The sequence below is a fragment of the Pogonomyrmex barbatus genome, unplaced genomic scaffold (assembly GCF_055798465.1).
Source record: "Pogonomyrmex barbatus isolate J1 unplaced genomic scaffold, ASM5579846v1 scaffold20, whole genome shotgun sequence".
Taxonomy (NCBI): Eukaryota; Metazoa; Arthropoda; class Insecta; order Hymenoptera; family Formicidae; genus Pogonomyrmex; species Pogonomyrmex barbatus.
In genome coordinates this window covers 2,346,417-2,370,662 of record NW_028297117.1, presented here as the reverse complement: position 1 = coordinate 2,370,662, position 24,246 = coordinate 2,346,417, and the positions used below count along the sequence as shown (strand labels likewise).

General features: G+C 29.4%; 1 protein-coding gene across 3 annotated transcripts; it reads right to left on the bottom strand.

Moving 5' to 3' along the window:
- Window positions 1–258: 258 nt before the first annotated feature.
- Window positions 259–24,246, bottom strand: Rim2 (replication in mitochondria 2). 3 transcript variants are annotated; one of them, XR_968373.3, is made up of 7 exons: window positions 23,750–24,246; window positions 17,334–17,516; window positions 16,338–16,612; window positions 9,979–10,097; window positions 6,751–6,970; window positions 4,496–4,950; window positions 259–4,430 (listed from the first exon to the last, which is right to left on the bottom strand). XR_968373.3 is itself a non-coding variant. In XM_011646974.3 (6 exons), exons 1-6 carry the CDS (start codon window positions 23,791–23,793, stop codon window positions 4,673–4,675), a joined length of 1,119 nt encoding a protein of 372 aa, XP_011645276.1. In that variant the 5' UTR covers window positions 23,794–24,246; the 3' UTR covers window positions 259–4,672. The 3 variants fall into 3 exon arrangements, 1 of the variants encoding a protein (XP_011645276.1); XR_968372.3 differs by having other exon boundaries at window positions 4,508–4,950; XM_011646974.3 differs by having other exon boundaries at window positions 259–4,950.

Below are 24,246 nucleotides of genomic sequence, written 5' to 3'. Positions count from 1 at the left end.
ACTTAATCGATACTATTCGAGAAGAGTCGAAGAGTGTCGATTGAATTTGAATAAAATTGTAAATGAAAAGCGATTTGCAGCAAAAGATTAGAAGTATTCCAAAATTTGCTGCTATGCATGTAATATACATTACTTGAACTATGGGATTTTTAATCTTGGCAATGAATTTTGAAAACTCGCCAGATATATGATATATGATCGTAATTTCATTCTCGATGTGTGACGCGAAATTGATTATGAAATTAATGTTATACGGCATATTTTTTATTTATTTATTGAGATATTTATATATACACATTAATTTCATTTATTCGTACATATTACAGCTTTTTTACCGGGTATCATAAGCTTATATACATATACAGGATATCCTGTAATGTAATCGGGAAAGTAATCCTACGTGAAAAAATAAATTGAAAATGTACAATCAATTTTTTTACATATTGACGCTTCATTTTTGACAAAGTCAATTTTACAAATTGAAGAATCGAAAGTAACTTCTCTTATTGTTCAATTTGGATAAATTTTTGGATTAATATTTTGCAAATCATTAAATATTTTCATCCCAGCAGTCTATTCAAGTATGAATGGAAAATAAGAAATGAACAAATATTTTATTTAGAAAAATAAAGATGTGCTTAATATTTTACATTTAATTTCCAGAAACTTAAATTAATTTTCTCCCGCGCAATTTCAAGACCTTGCATGTATTTGTATTAGTAACGCATTAATTTTCTCCCAATATACTAAATAATTGTATGTCAGTCTTCAACGAAACACTCGCTTCTCGCGAATACACTTTTTCTCACTCTCTTTCTCTCTCACATTCTTTTCGCATATTTCATCATTCACCGTCTCTGATTCCATTAGAAAAATTCATTGCTTATCCCTTAATGATTCCTTATCTTATATCTGTACACATTTTACAACTTGGCACACACATCCGATTCTCACTTTTGCAATCCTTCAAGAGGTGTATGGTATTCTTATGCAAATGACTATGCATGACTATAATAACAGCCTGGCACTTAGAATCTGCATTCTTGAAGCATACATTTACAATTGACAACAGTATCGTAGAATCGTAGAATATCTCAACGAGATGTTAACAATCAACATATCCATCGCATAGTGTTCTAAAGTCGCATATTTTTTCTTGTTAGGCTTCATTTTTGAAAAATATTACACAATTTATCAATCGAGAATCTGTTAATTTTTTATACTAATTTCATTATAATTATTTTTTCATTAAAATTGATCTCAGATTAATTGAAGAATAAACCAGGTGAATAAATCAAGTAAATTTTTGTTACCGTTGAAAGCTCAATTTTTTAAAATTACTTTTAAATCAAATTTACGACTTGTAGGACAGAGTACATAAACTCTATATTGTATAATCAGCTGTATTGATAAAGCGCCAAGCTCCACTGATAATGAATAAAATAAAATCACAGCTTCTCTTTACGTATAATAATATGAAGAAAGACTTCTTCCCAGATAACCAGTGAAATGTACGCATATATTAACTATATATTTCCATTCTCCATTTTCTTGATCAGAACAGATTGAACTGATTTTAGAAAACGATACATAAATATATAGTATAAACTACTTTGGAACACCATAAAATTGTGCGGAACATATTGAATATAATTCTAGAATGTTGACATAAAATGTTAATGTATATATAACTTCATTATCAGAAAATTATGTAATCATTGTGCAGAAACAAAAACACTTAAATCACATTATGACATAACTGGTATTACAATTAATAAAAATCTAAGGAAAATGGCACATATTTAAAAAGATAAATATATTGTAATGAAATATTTTAAATTAAAATTATAATCTTGTATTATGCTTCAACAGAAAGAAATTTGAGATTAAAAAACAAGATTATAAAAATTGGGAACAGGAAGAAGTTATTCTGTAACCATTGTTACATGGTATTTAAAGGAACAAATTAATATTTCTTTCTTCAAACAATCTTTGTAGAAATTTTAAAATTCCTTTACATTTGCTTAATATCTTTTCACAAAAATAGTTACATATGTCTCGGGATAATTAAAGAAACAAATAGTGATAAATTATTAACTATTTTGTATGTCTGATAACAGATCTATAAGAGATATACACTAGTAAGTATATCGATGATTTATGTTTCTGTAATACTTTCTCTGCTCTTTTACTAAAGATCATATATCATGCAATGTTATATATAATTAATTGAATATAAACGTTCACATGTAAATGTGTAGCTAAAGCTTATAGTTCGATATGTACATAACGTCGTGACATCTTTTACTACATAAATAAAATGGAAACTATTAGAACAGTTAACACACGCTAGTCCTCTGACAGATATTTCTAACATTAATATCGCTGTTTTTGTCTTTAAGAGTAAATTAAAACGTACACGTTCATTAAGGAAAAATTGAGTTTTATCATATGTTAACGAGATATCGGCAAAAACATCTGCAAGATTGAAAATTGACAAAATTGGTTGTTGGAAATATATAAGAAAATTATGATGAAATAAAAAATACAAATTAAACAGAATTATCGTTACAATAGTAAAATAAAATTAAATTTATTGAAAATCTTCTTATAAAACTTTATAAAATTTAGGAGGTAGCTTCAAAAATATTTATTTTCCTTTTTTCTAAGAAATATGACATATTTGATTATTTATATTATATTTTTTCGAAATGTTTTTGTGTAATTATATATTTTTATTAACGACAACAAAACTATTAAAAACATTCCTGAGAACTATTTTGCAAGAAGTTTTTCAATTGTGCTGTTGCATTCTAAATCATACATTGCAAAAGATAATAATTGTTTTTTTAGTGTACTAAACTTGAAATTATTTTTATTACTGTTATCATATATTTATGATAACACGATTAATGTCTCTGCTCATGTTGTGATGTTTTGGCAGAATTAAAAATTTATCATTTTATATGTTATTTAATTACAAATATTGTATCAGTTAATTCCGAGAATTGTTTGAAATTGCTTCATATATAATGTATAAATATAACAGAATGGGCCACATAACAAATATAATTGAACTAGAAAAATTATAAACATTTAGTTATAATTTTACAATTTTGCAAGTATGTTATTATTGATAACAAATTTTCTAAATGTGCTAATATCAGAATAAAGTAGTTCTTGTTTTCAATATTACTGCTCAAAGTATGATATAACATCACTTAAAATTTAAATGGGATATAAAATAAAAAATTTTTTCACAAAATTCAATATATCAAAATATTTATCACAATTTTATAAGCATGTAATATGATTTTCATTAGAATTCTAGAGTGGAAGTATTGAAGCCTTTAAGGAACGGACTCATAATATATCATGTCTAAACAGAATCACTTAAGACTCGGTTGTCTCTCTGCAGCCATATTGAATTATAACGTCAGAGGCGAAAAATGACATGTAAAAAATTTCTTGCGTCGTATAGCATTGTCCTGTACTTTTTCCTTAAAAACATAATAATATTTTCGTATTCTTAAAACTTGTAAAAAATACCAGAAAATAAGATATTTGTCCAATAAATCACATAAAAGTGTAAAATGGTATACTGCTTAGCTATCAGAAATTACCAGATTATTAGATCTAGTTGTTTCTGATAGCTGAACAGTGACCATTATTTCAAGAATTATTTTACAAGAATTATTTTACACCTTTACGATTTATTGGACAGATATCTTATTTTCTGGTATTTTTTACAAGTTTTAAGAATACGAAAATATGTTTTTAAGGGAAAAGTACAAGATATAGCTATATAACGCAGAAACTTTTTACATGTCATTTCTCGCCTCTGACGTCACACAACCCATGTCACGAGAGAATCGAGCTTTAAAATAAACACTTTCTAACATAGCGATTTTATTTGAAGCAACTTAGAAATTCTAAGCGCCTGGTGTAAATCACAAACTATTATTTGCTGCTCTTTTATCGAGCATTGTACGATAACAAATAGAATCCATTCCTATACATCTGCAATTTTATAGCTTCAGATTTTTTTAAAATCTTTTCTTATAAATAAAAAAAAGGATGAGATGCAAGAAAAAACCTACAAATTGTGGAATAAAAAATAGCACCGGAATCAAAACTCGTCAGAGATCTAAAATCTACAGTGACTATTATAGCGAACTTCACACGTTTCGGGCTCGGAGCGAGTTTTGATTCTAGAGCAGAGAATCTTGCATCAAATAAATCTTGTAGCATATAATACAAGTCCATTTGTTCATGATATACATGCACGTCCACATTTTCGCGAGAAGCGAAGTCTCAGCCTTCGTCTATTTCGACGCTAAATCTGCTTTCCTTAATTCATTTTTCTCTCCCTTTCCCTTTCTTTCCTTGCGAGATACAGCGGGTCCATGCCTGGGATATGTACATGCTATCTGAAAGGAGGAAGGACTACTTTTTGCTATACTTTTAGAGTACAGTGCGACCAAAGAACTGGTACCTTTTTGAGTACCTTTTGGAGCAACGATTAGGACATTGAACGCATTTCCAGCTGCTTTCGATGCGCCTAGACGTGCGACAAAACTTTATGCTGCCTCAAGTATGTGTGGTATTCGTCTACTGGAAAAGAGGGAAATAGTTGATAGGTGGCCCTTTACTCGGGGGCCGTAAGCAAATCCTAGGCCAGCTCTCTCTTCGCTTTAGCTTCGTTGTAGAATTCCGATGTCGCGTCGGTACTTGATTTTACTGTAACCGGATGGAAGTGTCGAGTCAGCACGTACACTACCGCTTCGTATGTTGCCATTATGATAGCGGTATTTGGAATCTGTCGAATTAGCTGAGTGCCAAGGCCACGATAGAGACCCTTCATACCCTCCTCCATCCATACAGTGTTCAAAGTTTGCCAGAATGTGCGATATTTGGTGCCTTCTTCTCGCAAACGGGTTCTTGCGACTTCTGAACAGCATAACAGATACGATTATTTTCACTTCTCAACCATATCGCAAATCCAATTCATGAATTTATGAGAAATTGAGAATACTCTTTTAAATAAAGATGTATTTGTAACTTTTAATTTAAATTAAAAAATTTCAATCTCAGATAGATAACTTGTATATTTATCAATATAGAAGTTGTTTATTCAATTTCTAGATTGAAATTTTAATTTCCTTAAAATTATAAGTATAATTGAAAGGGATTCGTATGTAAGAATTTTGTGTGTTTTTTATGCCAATAATATGGCTGATATTTAAATAAGTCAATGTAATAAAAGTACACAGGAAATATGCAATCATAAAACTTGATTTCCTACTGTTATAATGATTGGAAAATAACCTGATATAATGATGCAGTCTTCTGTAAAGAAATGTCTCGATATCATGCAATATGTCAATTTTCTATGAAAAAAATGCACGCGAGCTTATGTACAGTAATGATTTCAAAATTAGTATAGTATAATAGATCTGATATTATTTTATTCAAATAACAGACTACTACGAATATTTGTAGATAAATATAATATATCTAGCGTCCGTATATAAGTATATAACTGACGTTATCTTTTCCGAAATCAATTCGATGAAGATTCACAAGACAATAGCAAAGAAAGAAATGTACTGTCATTAATGGAATCAAAACAGAAAATGTTATATTATATTATATTATTCATGCTCTGCATCAAATGCATGCATAAAACAGATCACACACAATGCAATTTTAATAAAAAATAAAATATTGTGTGTGTGTGTGTGTGTGTGTGTGTGTGTGTGTGTGTGTGCGCACGCGCGCGCATATATGTATTTAAATCGATATGTCAATCAATAAAAAAATTCGCGGCTATATATGGCAGGCAGGAGTATCTTGAATACCTATTTGAATTTATTTAAACAAAATATTTCCCAATAAAATGTATTTTAATAGTGTAGTAGTCTCTATTAATAGTGTAGTAGTGTAGTAGTCTTTAGATTATATTGCTATAAGTACAAAAACTTTTTTTCGATATATATCCTCATAGTTTCAGTTCATTGCTAGATAATGGTTTTATCAGTTGTTTATACAGATTTGTATTTGTACAGATTAGAATTGTAATCCATAATTATCGGTATAAATTGATTTCTGTTGAGCTTCTCGAGTATCGAAAATAATTAATAATTATGATATGGAACTAGCGTAATCATGCAGACTAAATGTCACGAATAGGAGTTCGCGAATTCGATCGGTTTCCTATATCTTACAGTATTTTCAGGTTCTTAAAAGACTGCTTTTGATAGTGATTAAGTAAAACCAGTAGTCCGTAGACGACGGACGCGTCTGTATGTCTGTCCATCTGATCACATGTTCATATAATCTGAAGCGTTCGCTATTACACGCGCGATTCATGGATAAGCGTCCATCTAAAAGTAGTATATGATTGGCCAGCTTACAATTTTTATATCTCGAAAACTACTGCTTAAAATAAGCTTCATACTTAATTTTTCAAGAATTTTCTTGCTATAGTATTACGAATCGCGAATGTTGAGAAATGCCTGTATATAGAGAGCCTGTAGATACAAACGTGGATAATCTTAATTGGAGAGTTTTTTATTTTTGATAATATCAATAAGTAGTGACAATTGAATAAATTATAGTTATAGGCAAATTGTGGAAATTGTAATTTCCACTAAACAAGACTTCAAAAATTTTTGTTTTGTTCGTTGTGAAATTAATTGAGAGTTTCATGAACTCTATGTATTCTGAGATAATGAATAACGTTCTTACCGTGAGGATAGGCAATAGTTGAGGCTATCGTTTTCGAAAATGAACCTGCCGCCATAAATTCGATAAAATCACGGAACGTCTTTCTATCGTCTGTCTGAGAAGCCCGCGACCTATGTGTAGCTAGCCATGCCTTCACAGCTTCGTATATCACAAAGTGTATCACAGTCTCACTTATGCCTACATAGGATGCCACGATACCTTTGTAGAATCCCAGGATACCCTAGAAAAAACAACAAAAATATATATAAACACCATGATATCTTAATCTATTATATTTTTAATTTTTAGTTTTCATATTACATATTACATTTAATGTATTTGCATTTGGATTTGTAAACTTTAAATTTTAAAATTGTGAAATGAGCAAATCAATGTAATAAATTCGCTATATTCTAATTTCATAATATTAAAAGAATCAAAAGAAAAAAAATAAAGAAAAATAAAATAATTAAAATTTATTATAAATATTTAATTAATTGAACAATAAAATTATGTAAATTAAATTGTGTAATTTAAATGTAAGTTTTTTTTAAATAAATTCATTAATATTAATGTAAAATAATTACATATATATGTAATTGCAAGCATAATACATATGTATACATATGTATATAGTGCAAATATTTCATAATTATACAATAATCATGATCATCAATAATAAAGTTACACATAACTTTCATACATAAAAATTAAGTATTTGAATAATGAAATAATAGAGATAAAATGAAGAATGATATAATCTCTTATCAATGATATATTCAAACTTGGACTTAGTGGTCCAAAAGAGAGAACACGTGATATCTGCGTGCTTGATTAAAGATAGCATCAAGTCGGGTATATTCGTACCTATGATAAGAAAGTTAAAAACATTTAAGATGCTATTCACAATTCAAAAATTCAGAAATGTGTACTGCTGATCGATATTGAGACAGATATTTTGATATCAAAAGTATTTTGATAATGATAGAAAGCCTCATCAATAACCAAGAGATAATTATCATATTATCAATTCAGAATCGCATATCATAAAATGCGAGTATTCATTATTTCATTATAATTTATTAATTTTTATTTACATTTTCAACATTATTTTTTAATTTATTATAATAATATTGTAAAAAAATATAATATTCACATACATATTTCTCTTCTATATTTAAACTTTTTGTTATAACATTATTCTCTAAATATTATTTATATTAATGATGTGAGTTTTATGTTAATTCTCACTATCATTTATTATTTCATTTATTATTTTTTACAATCTTATAATCGCATCACAATTGTAACAAAATTCATATAAAACTCTATTACTTATATATTTATGATTGATATTAGCAGAATTTCATGTAACGATCCATGACATGATGAAATAAAATATGGGATGTACACATCTGTTTATTACACGAACGTTGCTCAAGACAGTGTGGAATTTTCCAAGATATTTTTACTTGGATATTCTATTCGTAGGTGTACTATTCATGGTGCCAGTTTTGAAGTTGGCTCGATTCCAATGTGTCGAACGCAATTTTAATACGTATATGCATGTAAATTGTGCACTCACTTCTCCAAGTAATCAAATTCAATTTAACACATGTCCATAAAATCAAACGACAAGTAACAATTGTTCATTCAAAGCAAATTTTGTCAATAAAAGTTGTTGCATTGTTCTTTTTTTAGGAAAAATAATTTCAATATGTTATTACATATTATCATTTTATTTTTTATTATTATATTACTATATTATTAATGTATATTAATATATACATTAAATATAAACAATTATCTTCATACAGTTTAAAATTAATTAAATGCAATTCTTATCTTACAATTAAGGAAAGGGGGGAGAGAGAGAGAAAGAGAGAGAGAGAGAGAGAGAGAGAGAGAGAGAGAGAGAGAGAGAGAGAAATTTCTAAATATCTAATTTTTTCATGGTTGAAATTTTCGTGAAGCTTATATAATTAATGTATCATTATGAAATAATTGTCTATCTTTTTATATCTTATTCTATATCGAATTATAAAACTTCTTCGAGCCAAAAAAACTTCAATATTTGCATCCGATATTGAAGAATGATTACGTCAGTTCTATATCCGATGAAACTACTTCGTTCCAACACAACAAATGCTATATCTATCATTGCACCGGCCGAGAAAATAATCTTGGCCGCCACTAACGTTCGCTAAATATTTATTGATGTCATTATAATATCGTTGTTGATATTTTCGGGGGGATCCCTTAGTTATTTCAGATTTTCATTCTGTGATGTGTTTCCCTGAACGTGCGACGTAATTCTGATGATGACCTTGTGACGTTAAGTAAACCGATCGATAAATGATGAAGAAATAGTACAGAAATCTTAGTTTTTACGAAAGAAGAAAACTCGAGGGGATAATTATCAATTCCAAAGAAAGATAGATAATTGTTGGATATATAGAAAGAAAATATAAACAGAAGTATAAATATAAACAGAATCCATAATATTTTTTAGCGAGTATTGATATAATATTTTAGTTTGATTTATTCCCTTTAAAAATTATTTAAAGAGATTATTAAAAGAAAGATTGCACATATTTTTACTTAATGACTATTCTTGACTTTAAAATATTAAATAAATATACCAAATTATTTTATATAAAATTGCTTTATGTTTTGTTATTACATTTAACTATTTAAAAAATTGTAATTTTTTATTGATGCTGATCGAAACAGCTATTTTCATAATATTAGTCATTTTGTTTTTATATTATTAATGTTATTATTATAATTGTTACAAAATAAATAAGTTCTATATCAGAATTATTCTGAGATAGATGGATATATGCGTACATCTTATACAATATGCACAATTTATTTAAAAAAATATGTGCATAATTTACTGAAAAAAATAATTATTTTATCTTTTCACGGTTTATATTTTCGAAAATAGATTTTTCGCGTTATTTTCTTCGCACGGTAAAATTTATTTTAAGTTTTGAGAAATATAGATGTATGTGTGTGTGTGTGTGTGTGTGTGTGTGTGTGTGTGTGTGTGTGTGTGTGTGTGTGTGTGTGTGTGTGTGTGTGTGTGTGTGTAAGGAGGATCGGCAATTTGTATATTTAAGAATTAAGAAGTGTGAAAAGCTACGCGATAAATTAGCAAATTTCGACATGTCACATGACATGACAGTTTCATGAGAGTTTTTTTGAATTGCAAATCGCGATGAAAAATAAAATTTGTTATCTTACCGATTGTTGATATATCCTCCGCATGCATTCTATCGCTGTGACTTTTTGCGATCGGTGATCCAGCTGTAGTCTGGTTTTTACGAACCAAATCGGATTTGTCAATGTACACGCGATGAAACCTGCAAAAGTGAACGGCCGTTTATTGAATCCGCACGGTTCTCGGTGTTTCGAGAATGGATCACCAGACGCCTTATTTTTTTCATCAATTAGATTAAAATGGCAATTTATTTCAAATATTACTGCTCGATAGATATTTCGCAAAAGATAAATCTAGCTAATTAATTTATCGGAAAATAAAAACATCAGTTTTTGGCATCTCGCGTATGTACGTCATGAAAATTATTTTAATACTCGATTATCACGTTCCTAAGTATAACAATAATTTCTTAACAATACATCCGAATACAAAATTAATAAATTCTCTTAACTTTAATTTTTTGTCAGTGTGTTGAATCACCCTTAATTGTCAGATAAGATCCAATTTTATTTTTTCTTTCTTAATTAAAATCCTCATTAAGGTTCATTTATATTGATAAGAGCGTAATTTTTAATTTTTTTTTTATAGCATAGGGTATTATCATAGATTTGAAATTTTTATAATTCATAGAATTTGTTCTTCCCATTGACCCGATTTTGCGAAAGGTCGACAGAGCATTGTACCACTTATAACATATCGAGAATATGTGGGTAATGCATGAGAGTTACGCAACCGAGAGTACTACGTGTCGTTTAACACGCAATTTATAGCAGGCGGCGACTTGTTTATATCTTATTTACTTTTTTGCATTACCTGAAATTCCACTCGATGCGGAACGCAAAATTCGACAAATTGAGAAAAGAAATAAATATTCGAAATAGCGCCGAAGATCGATCATATTATCGCGATTACGTAATCTCATATAAGTTTCTGAAGAGATAAACTTCTGAAGAAACAAATTTCAGAATGATAAATCATTCAAAGCGATTGTTAAAGAGAAGTTGAGTGAGAAGTTTGAAGTAAATTTTCTTGATCCAGAAAATCGATTATAAAACGCAAAACTATCGCACGAATATAAAACTTCACATATCATCAAAATATTATATATGAATGTTAATCTTCACAGCAAATGTTTTAAAATAATATGACACTTCAAAAGCATTTGAGAAATTAAATGTGACATAAAAATTATGATTGCAAAATTATGCAATGTAATATTTGAAAAAGATAAATTAAGATATAAATTATATTTTTTTCTTTTGATTATTAGATTTTTTTAAATATATTTTCGAAATAGAAATTTTATTTCGCGAAGAAATAAAATTATATTTTTTTATATACTCTCATTTGAAAGGTTATGCGGAAAATAATTTTAATTACACATTTAATAGAGAATTTTAATTTCTTTTTTGGCAACAAGGAAGGATCAAAGGAATTGGGGAAAATCTAATGATCAATCATTTACCTTTAAGAAAACGAAAGATTCAATTTTTGACAAATCAAGAATAATAAAGCCTAATTAAAAGGATACATTTTTTTAAATTTGAAAATCTTTGACGAGTGTCACTTCTTGTGAAGTGACATTTATCTAATTACCTAAAAAAAATTTGGAAATATGTACAATCTTGTAAGATTACATAAAAGTAGTGTCCAAAATGGGATATATATAATTGGACTTTGAGCGGCGTTGTTTATAATCAATAAGAGTTTTTGAAGCGAGAACGACGTAGAGAGCGGTCTTCCCTCTTTCTCTTTGTATTATTAGCATACCGTATTATCTGCAATTATGACGCAATTCCGGTTGCACCGTTGCGGCCGTCGCGTCGTATGATTCTTCGATGATAGAGCTACTGTCGCTTACGTTCAGTGCGACCGCAAGACGCATGGAAGGCGGGCATTGAATTACGTGGTGAGGACGGCTAAAAATAGAAGTATACTGTCGGAGAGGCACTCTCGCTTGCCGGTGAAGCGACGCGACAAAAGGAGGGAAAGGGAGGAAGGGAGGAAAAGGGAAGGACAGAGAAGGAAGAAAGGGAGAGGAAAGGAGACTGTCAAACACGCACCTGCTGCGACTTCCTACATCCGAAAAATAATTCAAGGTTGGGTGAAAGAGTGAAGAAATAGATACTTCGGTATATCTCAAGTGAAGTGACGTCTATGGCGGATATTTCGATATTTATACGCTTATAATATTTATAAACTTACACTTTCCACACTTGTCTTTTATTTGCAACTTTTTTTAGCGATATAAAAAAAAAAACATGTGTTATTTCAAAATTCTAATATCTTCGAAATAATTATACGTAGCTTTCTAACTTAGAAATTTATCAATGTTCAATATATATAAAACCTTGTTTGCAAAATTTAAGTGCTAATAAAGTTTGAATAAAAATATTAATTTTCTTATTATGAAATGATTAATAATGCAAGAGGACAAGTTTAACATGTAACGCATATCACAATATCCTTGAAGCAAGTTACTGTTAAAGGAAAAATAATTTCAAATGTTTCAAAAGAATAAAGTGCGAATTAAACAATAAATGACCGAAAGCAATTTTTATCATTTGTTTACGCAAATTGCCGGTTAAGTAACATACGTTATAACAATGTCATTGTTCATGTGTAAACATTCGAATGTTGATTATAAATCATTGAATGGTGAATCTGTGAATGATAATGGAACTGAGTAAACAGATCAGAATAATGCCTCAACGTCGATAAATGCACGTTATATTATAAAAAGTCAATATAAATGCGTTTCTTGCAAATTTGGTTTTGTCAAATTTACAAAAACATCACAGAAAAAAAATAAAAAAAAAAAGTTTAAGATTCAAATTTTTCTTTTGCAGATTGGTGGTTAAAGTATTTCTGAAGTTTTATTAAAATTTATGCCTTCAATTTAAAAATTAATATGCAAAATATTAATAGAAAACAAAAGAGTTCATATAGCTGAAAAATAACAAAAATTTTTATCATATTAATAAAATTTTACTTTTCGCTCCTTAATGTTCTTTTAGTCTATGTATATAATATATATGTTATAAATATCCTTTACAAACAAATGCGTTATTTAATTTTTTATAAAAAGTATGCTGCTAAAAAAATTATTTTCATCAATGTATATATATTCTCTCTTAGCTTTTTATCATTTTTGTTCATACATCAGTCTATTCTGTTTTTTTATCTCGGTTTATTTTTGGAATAATTCAAAGCCATTAAAGAAAATGACTGCAAGAGCCACAATGAGTTATTATAAAGACAAACAATAACAGGAATTATTACGAGCTATAACGAAGTTCTCTGTAAAAATTGATCGGCAGACATATGTTGAGTTTATGTAATATCTTATCTGTGTGTATGTAAATGTGCACATGATAGGAATATTCACAGTCGAGGTAATCCGTACTCTCGCACAGATGCGAGATGTGAATGATAACAAATAACACTCAACTCGTCAATGATAGTAATTGTACTAGAGATTAGATTCTATCCTAGGGGTAAACAATCGTTATCTTTGATTGGCAATCAACGTTTGCTGCAACGTAAATAGAAATAAAAGAATTGAGAGCATTAGAAAAGTTGGTTATTCCAACAAGCAATACGTCATTGCAATTAGTATAAAAATAAAGTTTCTTTTTTATTTGCAAAATTGTACGAATGATTTATATGATAAAAATATGGGAAAACATTTCCAACAGTTTCCATTAGTTAACTTCGAACCAGTTTGGACATCATTTTTCTAAAACTTATCGAGATTTATAAATTTTATGTTCTAAGTATTTAAATTATGCATGAAATTTTGAAAACTTTATTAAGATTAAACTTTTTCATTCTTTAAAATCAATATTATTTTGGAAGTCTTTATTTATATCCCGTATAACAATTTATATTCTGCAGAATTTTATAACAAGAACAATCTCTATTTTCCCTGAGATTAAGTCTAAACGAATGGAAGAATTCGCAGTTAAGAAATTCTTGAGCAGTCTGTAGTTACGCAAAAGCGGGAATGATAAACAATTGTATCGTGAGAGGAGACACACGTGCCAATTGCATGGCTCCCCTGCGAACAGATCTACAATAAACGGATCGTATTCTCGAGGTCAAAGTTCAGCATTCCGAGCGATAAACTTTTTTATCACTCGCGAAATAATCTTATTGACTACCATTTATCGGGTGTCTATGAATAAGAGAGTTTCGTAGGTAAGTGAAAGAGAAGACGTGTACATCGGAAAGTGCATTATGCAATAATGCTTCCATTGCCTTTTTTCGGGAGATTTCAATCGAGGATCTTGAAATGAGAAAGACTGCACGTAAGGGGTTATTAAAGTAATTTTCCATGCAATTATTTATTTTATTTCAAGTTATGTTCAATATATTTGTGTAACAATCAGTGTTATGCGGATAAAACGCGAATTTTACTAAATTCATGAAACATTAATAAATTTAAATAAATTAATAATTTAAATAAATTCATGAAATATAAATTAATTGATATTATGATTTATGTATGTTTAAGAAAAAACGCAAGACATTTTTAATTTTGTTGCTACAGTTAAAATTTTTTGTTCTTTTTATAATGAAGCTTGTCTTCAAGCTCTCAAATACACTACTGAGTTTAAATGATTTAAACTTCATCATTTCTGAATATTAAATAATACTTTAGTGGCAATTATAAATCGATAAAAAAATGTAATACTTTAATTTTTTCGAGGGTAAAATTATACAAAGTAAAAAATTCAATTCGGTCGTTCTTTCAATAATTCTTTCTCATTAAGAGAAATTGGTCGGCGACTCCATTAGACGAAATTTAACACGAAAAAATTTTTGTCTGGGTTGGCTGTTGAACATTGTCTATTTTGTGAAAATTCAACGAGAATAAACGAAGCATAAACGAAAGAAAAATAAAGAGCGCATATAATTGTAACAGTGGTTATATCTACCGAGTGTCCTCGAGGGTTATCGACATCAAGGGAGTTCTAGCTGCGCGTCAGACTCGCAATGCGACGTCCGCACTTCGATATATCCATTAAAGATAAACGTATGAATGACGTGCAGAATATTTCTCCCCCCTCCCATCGAGCGTTAATCATGTATCTATCGTCATTCTAGTGATTGGATTTGTCGAAGGAAACATGACGAGACGGGGCAACAAGGGATATTCCTCGTATGGATTTCGCTCTTTTAATCTTTCTCTTTTTTTTTATCGTCAAGGTCAGCGTATTACGTTTTATGTAGGAGAATATGCAGTATGGAAAAAGCTCTGATGAGATGGCTGATAGAGCATGCAATATATGAAGAAATTAAATAAAAATAATTTCATGTACAGAGGTCTAATTTTATCCCAAGACTGAATTCAATATTTTAAGAAAATATTTAATTTTAAATCGTCTCATTTTCAATAGTTACTTACTTTTCTCAAAATTTGTATGCAACATACATATAAAAATGTATCACAAAGAAGAAATAACAAAAAACCTATTTTAATAAAAACTTATTTTAATTATTATAATTATTAAATTTCAGCTTGCGGGTTTACTTATTATAATCGCGTAAAAATATAGTTTATCTCCGTTGAACGATGCAAAAATAGAAGCTAATCAATGGAAAATAGCTGTGAGAGATATAGAGCGACGATACTACTTTTCATATGCAGTGTAATATAATTTTAAGCATAATAAATGTAAACAAATGCAAATCGTTATATGCGAAATGTTTGCAGGCGAAAACGTAAGTTGATTTAAAATAAACGACACGAGAAGATCGATATTATGTAACATGATCTTAGTAATTACGATATAAAAAGACATTGTATCAAGCTGTATTGTCTATATATTGATTTAAGGATTGGTTTAATTGATATGTCGTTATTGCACATGATAATATGTATAATATTATACGATATGTTAGTACTATAAAGTCTTGTGTACCTACTGCTACTAATCGATGTTACTTTATTCATTGTTTAAAATAGAAAATTAAAAAAAAAATGATCAATTGTAATGTACAATTATATTTTATATAATTTTTTGTCATAGAAAAATGAACAAAAAAAAATGCAAACAATTAAAATAAAGACTAAAGAATAGTATATTTAAATTTCAAATATCGCTAAAATGTACAAAAATCGATTTTAATTAGAATCGAATTTCAGTGTAGTGTAAAAAATCCCATTAAAATCATCATTAAAAAGTAGAATAATTGCTAAACTAATTTTCGTTTGAAAATTCAGATACATTTTAAAATTTCTAAAATTAAAATTATTATTGAAAGCGATTATTTGTTTAATAACGCGAAATTAAATTCAAGACACATAGAAAGATTTTAATATGTTCGTATCGTAGCACATATATTTAGCATATTAATATTATAATAGTAGTCTTACCAGCGCAGGATGCGGCGAAAACGTGGACGATCGGAGTGTCAGGGGGCAGAATCGCATTGAACGCGACCTTGCTTTTGGAGTACGCGCAGAAATAGATCGCTCTGGAAGGTGCCACGCCAATGAGATTCGGACCAAGACCTTTAAACAGTCCTCGTGCACCCTCATTCTTGATGATGTACCTTAAGCATTGATAGATGCCCGGCGCGTGCCGGGAAGAATCTGGAGGTGAAGTCGAGACGCCAAAATGCGAGAGAGCTACAAAATGACTGGAATACCTGGAACAAATCGAAAGATATGTTTAAGAGTATATCTTTCTTTGGATGTGTGCTGCTCGATCGAATTCTCACATATTCGTACGATTATGTTTAATATATGGCAAAAATAAATATGTGTATAAAATTATTACTTCATATTTTCAAAATTTCAATATTATGAAAAGAGTTCTGATATAGAGTTTTAAAGAGAATTCTTGCAACTTTGCACTAATATCTGATAAAAATAAAAAATTATTTTGGCGGTTTTTTAATTTTCGAATGGAAATTTTCTAAAATAAGGGAGAAATTTTTCACAAAAACTTGACAATTTCTTCGGAATTATGGATTTTTCAAAAGTTTTAAGATTTATTCTTATAATACTTAAATTGATAAAATTGAAAATGAATTTTGGCGAAATTTTATTTATTAGAAAATTTTCAAGAGGTTTCAGAGATGATAAAGTTTTCGCTGAGATCCAGTGCTTTTGTTGGAGTTCTATATGGCCTTAAAAATTCTAATGATTTTCCTTGCCTTCCATGTTAAATAAAAAAATAATAACAAGAGACCTTCAAAATAAATCTTATGCAAAATATTTGTCGTAAATCATTATGTTCATTATAAAATAATTCCTACAGTTGATTTAAATTATAATTGCGACACACACAGAGCACCAAATCAGTATTATTGTGCAATCAGTATTATTATCGATATTAATTAATTTAATTATTTTTGATTAATTTACCTGGGGTATCCAGTGCATAGCCTTCTGCGTTGTTCAGGTGTTGGTGAACCTTTGCATGTTGGATGACCAGATGTGAATTCTTTGCTTACGGGTGGTGGATGAAAACCGGAAGATGATGACTGCAATCGGGTTTTTACTACCTCAAGTGGACAAGTTACTATTGCTCCTGCCGTGCCAGCCACTCTATGCAAAATAAAAGAAAGATTAGTTTGCGATTAGTTTATGACAACTTCATCAATATTATTAGCTATTTACAATCGATTAATAATTTCTCGCATTTATAAGGATATTATGATAAGTATGATATACGTAATAATTAATTAATTAAATTAATTATTAAAATTATTTACACTCATGGATAATACATGGATGTATGTTGTGTGTGCACATACACATATACGTCTAACTGTTACAGTTTATATAAAAAAACTGATATAAAAAAAAAATAGTTATTTTCTTCTGGAAAGTGTAAAAAAAATTTATTATGCAAGAGTACCTAAATAATAATTTTTATTAAGAATAGCTAAATAATAATTTTTATTAAGAGTACCTAAATAATAAAATTTTCTAATCGTGACAATAAAGTTCTAACTATAATTAATTTGTTTACAAACAAAATAAAACATATATTGAGAAAACAAAATGTTTGCGACAGATGTAGGTAATCAGATTTTCTTATCTTATCTGACTAGAAATTACGGCAAGATAAAAATTATAAATAATTGTTAAGATAACAGTAAAAGCATGAGAAATATCGCATAATTTGAACGAAGTAGGAATATCAATATTTATTTGGTGTAAATTCTCAAACATTATTGACACAATTTCGCGAATCTTTCCAATTAGACTTTTGACAGTCATCTTTTGTCGAATCGCAAAGCAATTAGCAGTGTTAGTGAATCGATATTCACGGTTGTTACAACATGTTATCACTATCACATTCATGCTTGTAAAAATTCGCACTCGCATTCTGATATTCAAATGATGAATATTAAATATATAAATAAAAAAGCGATATTGAATTATTAATTTGTTGCGTTTCTATAATATAATGTATCATTTTATATATAAAAAATAAAGATTTTATTAAACTTTAAAAAATTAAATAAAAATAACCAAATATTACATTTTTTATTCATTTTTGTAATATTTTATTTTAAATTAAATCAATTTTAGCTAAACTTTAATTAAAAAAAAAAAAATATATATATATATGTGTGTGTGTGTGTGTGTGTGTGTGTGTGTGTGTGTGTGTGTGTGTGTGTGTGTTCATATAACAATTTTGAAACTATTTTTAAGAAATAATATTTTTTAGAAAAATATTAATATTTTTTAAAATTTGTATGTGAAAGAAAATATATTCTATACGCATATATATATATGCGTATAGAATATATTTTCTTTCACATACAAATTTTAAAAAATGTTAATATATATATATATATATATATATATATATATATATATATATACACACTAATTTGAAGTCTTCTAAATTATATTTATACATAATTTTCATTTAATGGAGAAAAATATCTTTGATCTTGGAAGGTCTCTCCATAGCTAATTTAATTTGTTTGCCCTCGAAATCATCATTGCATAATATATGTCAAACCTTTTATCAAGTTCAAAAGAAAGAAATTAGCATCCCATTCACACGTTATGCATCATAAATCAATGTATCTTTCCGTACTGAAAAGCAGGTGCGTATTTACATTTATATATTTATATATTTATTATTTATATATTTATATATTCTTTATGATTGAAAATTAGCTATGATAATTCTATTAATTCAAATAATAGTGTTCGATAGTGATACATAGATTTTCGATAGAAGGCTTTTATCATATTTATGTACAGGAAATGTTTGAAGCAATCGCTTTCGAATAGGAAAATGTAAAAAATTTAATAATTGAGCAATCATTTAAAAAAAATGTAAAAAATTTAATAATTGAGAAAATTAAGGGAAAAATTATTTCGTGAATTTGTAATTTTATATTTCACAAATTGAGGCATAATGAAATAATAAATTGAAATGTATATTTAACAACCAATTAATATTACAATATTTGCAATATTGCTTTTTACGAAAATATACATAAACACAATTGCAATATTATGTGATAAATATGTCAAGAGTCATGTTGTCTTGTTAATTCAATCAATGTACAAGTTCTCGAAGAGAAAAGTTCTCTGGATTACTGTCAATTTATATGGTAAATATAAATATTTCTCTTTAAAACAAGCTTTTCCAATTCATTAGAGCTACATAACTTTTAGCTAGTATCACAAATCTTGTAAATTCATAGTCTCGGAATGGAATTTCTAACGCGCAGTATTTCGAGGTAAATAAATCGTTTAGTTCTTCCCTCTGTTGTCAAATGAGAAATGCTAGTCCCTGTAATGTACAAGTTTACTTACTTGACCTTTCAATTGATCTACTTCTGAATAAAGAAAGCAGAAACGCAAGATTCGATATCGCAAGATCGATATTCCAACTTAGAAATATACGGAACGCTCTAACAGTGCTCACAATATAATTGACAGGTATATTAGAAATAAGACATTTAGGCTAATTAGTCATAGTCCGGTCTTGTTTCGAATAGTATAGAATATATTTTCTTTCACATACAAATTTTAAAAAATGTTAATATTTTTCTAAAAAATATTATTTCTTAAAAATAGTTTCAAAATTGTTATATGAACATATATATATATATATATATATATATATATATATATATATATATATATATATCGTCTTAACTTGATACTTAAGATGCTAATATGATTTGTGGTTTATAAGATCTTAAATATAAGAACTAATTATGAATAGCCCTTAGATTCTAAATTATACAAAATAAAAAGCTATAAAGAATTATACAGAAAACTGTATATGAAGTTTCAGCGGATTAAAGAGAATTGTATGGCTTTGTCCTTGATTAAGTAGAACTATTAATTATATGATAATTCTGACTGGTTATTCAAGTTTTAAGACACCAAAATATTCAGCGTTAAAAGACAAAGGTTTAACGATTTGTCATTAAACTTCTATCAACATGAATTACAAACTTCGATTCTGCGATTCAAAGAACAATCTTTCATGACTAGACAGAATTGCATCAACAAATGCAATCTCTTTCTCTTTCTCTCTCTTTTTCTTTACATCACTATAATCACATCAACAGATTCCTAGATCGTAGTTCCTAGATCGAACAGTTCACGAGCTTTACAGCTTATTTATTTCCTCAAGTATTGAATTTTACATTTCAATCCTACACGAGTCTCGTGATCTGACAAAATCTTTTCCCTTCTAACACGAAATTAGATGTATGACGCAATCTCAGTCAGTTTTATCGTACACGAGGGATGATTTTTCTGGGTTATCGCGAGTGAATATTATATTAAGGATTTTTCCAATCGAAAATTCAGATTAATTCTTTGCAGCACGTCTAAAAACTTGCAAACATGACGCGTCCACGTGCGTGTGCGCGTCAGGTTAGCGAATGCAAGTACGTGGCGCCTGACACGTATATTTTGCATAACTGCGTCGTCGAATTCCTTTCCGAATGAGCTGACACACACACACACACACACGCGATCTTGCAAATAACAATCTTACATTTCGGCATTGGTAAGGCCAGCCGGTTGATCACTCCAAACGACAACTTCGTCATCGTTTATCATTTGTAGTGTTGTAAATAACAACACAAGAGAATTTGTATATTGTTATACTATGTTGTAAAGATATTGTTACAATGCAAATATGCCAAAGTTTAGATATAGGCACAGTTAATTAATATTAACTATCAATAATCTTGTTACTTGTTCACTCTATCTTATTATTATACGAATATGTATACGAGTTCTATTATTTATTATCATTATTCCATTTGTCGTAGCTGTTGATTAAATATATATATATATATATATATATATATATATATATATATATATAAAAAGATGAGATTAATTAAAGAGAATTAATCAATGATGATGATCCATGTTAAGAGTATTTTTAAGATTAATTGTGCAATCATGAGTAAAAATTAATTAAAATCTTTCTATGTATTACAAACAAGAACCAATAAACAAGTCAATATTGTTTGCGCAACTCCAAATAATATAATATTTTTATTCACGCCAGCCAGTTAGATTTTCTCTCTATGGAAATTTCATAATTCGAATCATTATTTTTAATTGTAATTCAACTGATTCAACATCTCTTTGCAAACGGCCTATATATTAAATAAATAAAGAGAAGAGAGAGAGAGAAAGAGAAAGCAGATTTGGCCGGTCATTATTGGGGTTAAATGATAGTGGTGAAAAACCGGTCTTATCTTGGCTAGAAAATAGAAAGGCCGACAATTGCCGAGTTAGAATCGGTTAAGGTTATCAGTAATATTCAACCTCAGGCTTCTTTTGTGCAATTCTCTTTTTCAATGCACATCGTAATTATTGTAAAAAGCAAACGTGATAAATTTATTACTATTGCCGATAAGACGGCAATACAGAGATTAGCTTGTATTATAATTACCAAGAATGAAAAAAAATCTCAGCTAGAAACTGCTTTTCTCGATGATATCTTATTTATCTAGAAAAATTGCCGATTGCATCCGTTTTGCGCACTATAGTTGCACTATATAGTTATTCTCGTAAACGATGCGCGTATAATCTGCCACTGGAATGTAACTCGTTAATTAAGTTAAAAATAATTGTCTGATAATTTCGTTGCAATTACGACTACGCGCGCATCGTCAGTTTAATATAATAATAGCTTTTACAAGAAATCGCGAATACACACATCGCGAATCTGAAGCTGCGTTTCATACGCATGCTTTTATCGCGTGTTGTTCGATAATTATTAGTAACTGCGTCAAAGCTGCCCACGTTTTTTTTTTAAATATATAACATTCTCCTAGGAAAATTCCAAAATATTTATGTAAAACAAAGATTTATTTTACAATGATTTGAATATTGAGACAAATTAATTGAAGCGTATTATTTCCGTAATGTTCGAAATGCAGAGACTAAATGAGTTGATTTTATCTCATTGTCAGTAATGCGTTTATAAATTGCATGCTCTCGTGATAAGATCGGTTTATCTCATTTTTGTGCCTATCATGGAGACGCCTGCTTGCATTACACTTATATTGTTAGATCATGACACAGACTGAAGAGAAATTATATATTTGATCTTCCTTTGCTCCTCTATACTTGTCTTTCAAATTTAAATTTGGGATACTCATTTCAATGTAAGTGCATTTTCAATGGACTTACAATGGATCAAGAGTCGAAATTTGATCGCATATTCGATTCACGTACGATCCTTTTCTCTCTCTTTCTCTCTCTCTCTCTCTCTCTCTCTCTCTCTGTATATATATATATATATATATATAGAGAGAGAGAGAGAGAGAGAGAGAGAGAAAGAGAGAGAAAAGGATCGTACGTGAATCGTGAATTTTATATATATATATATATATATATATATATATATAAAACTATATTAAAACTAGATATCTATAATTATATATATATATATATATATATATATATATATATATATATATATATATATATATATAAAATTCTTATAGATATCTAGTTTTGATATAGTTTTTCTAATCATGTTAAAATTAGTTTTCTAACAATAAATAGAAAGAAAGAGAAATTAATTGCTAAAAATTCTTAATATTGAATGTCTACTTTTTTACATTTTCATCAAACTTAAAAATTTTTATTTTATAATTTTATTTTATGAATTATTACGAAAATAGCATGAATTAATTTTTTGACTAAATTGTCACGATTTTTCTGCTTCCTACAATTTTGTCAACAGGATCATTATTTTCTTATTTGACATATAAGAATATATATAAATAAGTGTTATTTTAACAATTAAAATTGTTAATGCATTGTATATTAAACTTCAACCTGAAATTAACCTTTATATATCTTTAATCAACAATAACTAAAAGATTTATCAGTTTGTCAAGCAAAAGATTTATCTCCAATATTCTTGAAGAAAAATCAATAACGTTTTTTGTCATCTGCGAGTCAAAAAAAATTGACTCGCAGATGACAAAAAACGTTCAAGTAGAAAATCAGCTTCGATCATGTTTTCTTTTTCGAAATATCCTGTGTACATATTAAACGTACTGCCGATTAAAGAGGATCTTTCGAGGGGAAGAAATAGTCCTCGTCGCGCTCGACCTAATTCAGACCGGGTGTGATCTGGGAAGGCTATTAGACGCCCCCTTCGACCCAATCGAGATCGCGTAAATCGGAACTATTGCAAAAGAAATCGGATGGTCCTAAAGATTTGCCAAGGCTGATGTGACGCAGAACAGCCGTGCCGGGCCGGGTCAGACGGAGATGCGCGCGCGCGCGCGTTGGACGAAAATAATACCCACCCTCCGGCGACGAGATGTATCGCCGTGTCGCGATCCAACATCATCCGCCTGTATGTCGCGAGGCGTGCTGATCCGCTCGATCTACGGTAGCATGCACCTTCGTGTTCCAGCGAGACACGGGGGACGACCGGACGGGCGAGACGAGACTTGGACGAGGCGAGCCAAGGCAAGACGGGACGAGGCGAGGCGAAGCGAGGCAAACCGCGCAATAAGGTGTCTGTACTACGAGGGTACTACGTAAATACTACGTAAATACTACGTAACAACACCGATTTAAACTGTCCTCGGGCGATCGCCGACGATTCACGGGGCGATGGATCACACACGTTCGGCGGCGACGTCGACGAGACGCACCGACAATCGACACATACCGCGTCACGACATTCACTGTTTTTCAACGTCGCGAAACAACAACGAGCGAATCCAACCGAGTCGGCAACGTATCACGCACTAACCGGAGCACTCCGTAGCAGTGATACCAGTCGCACCACGATGCA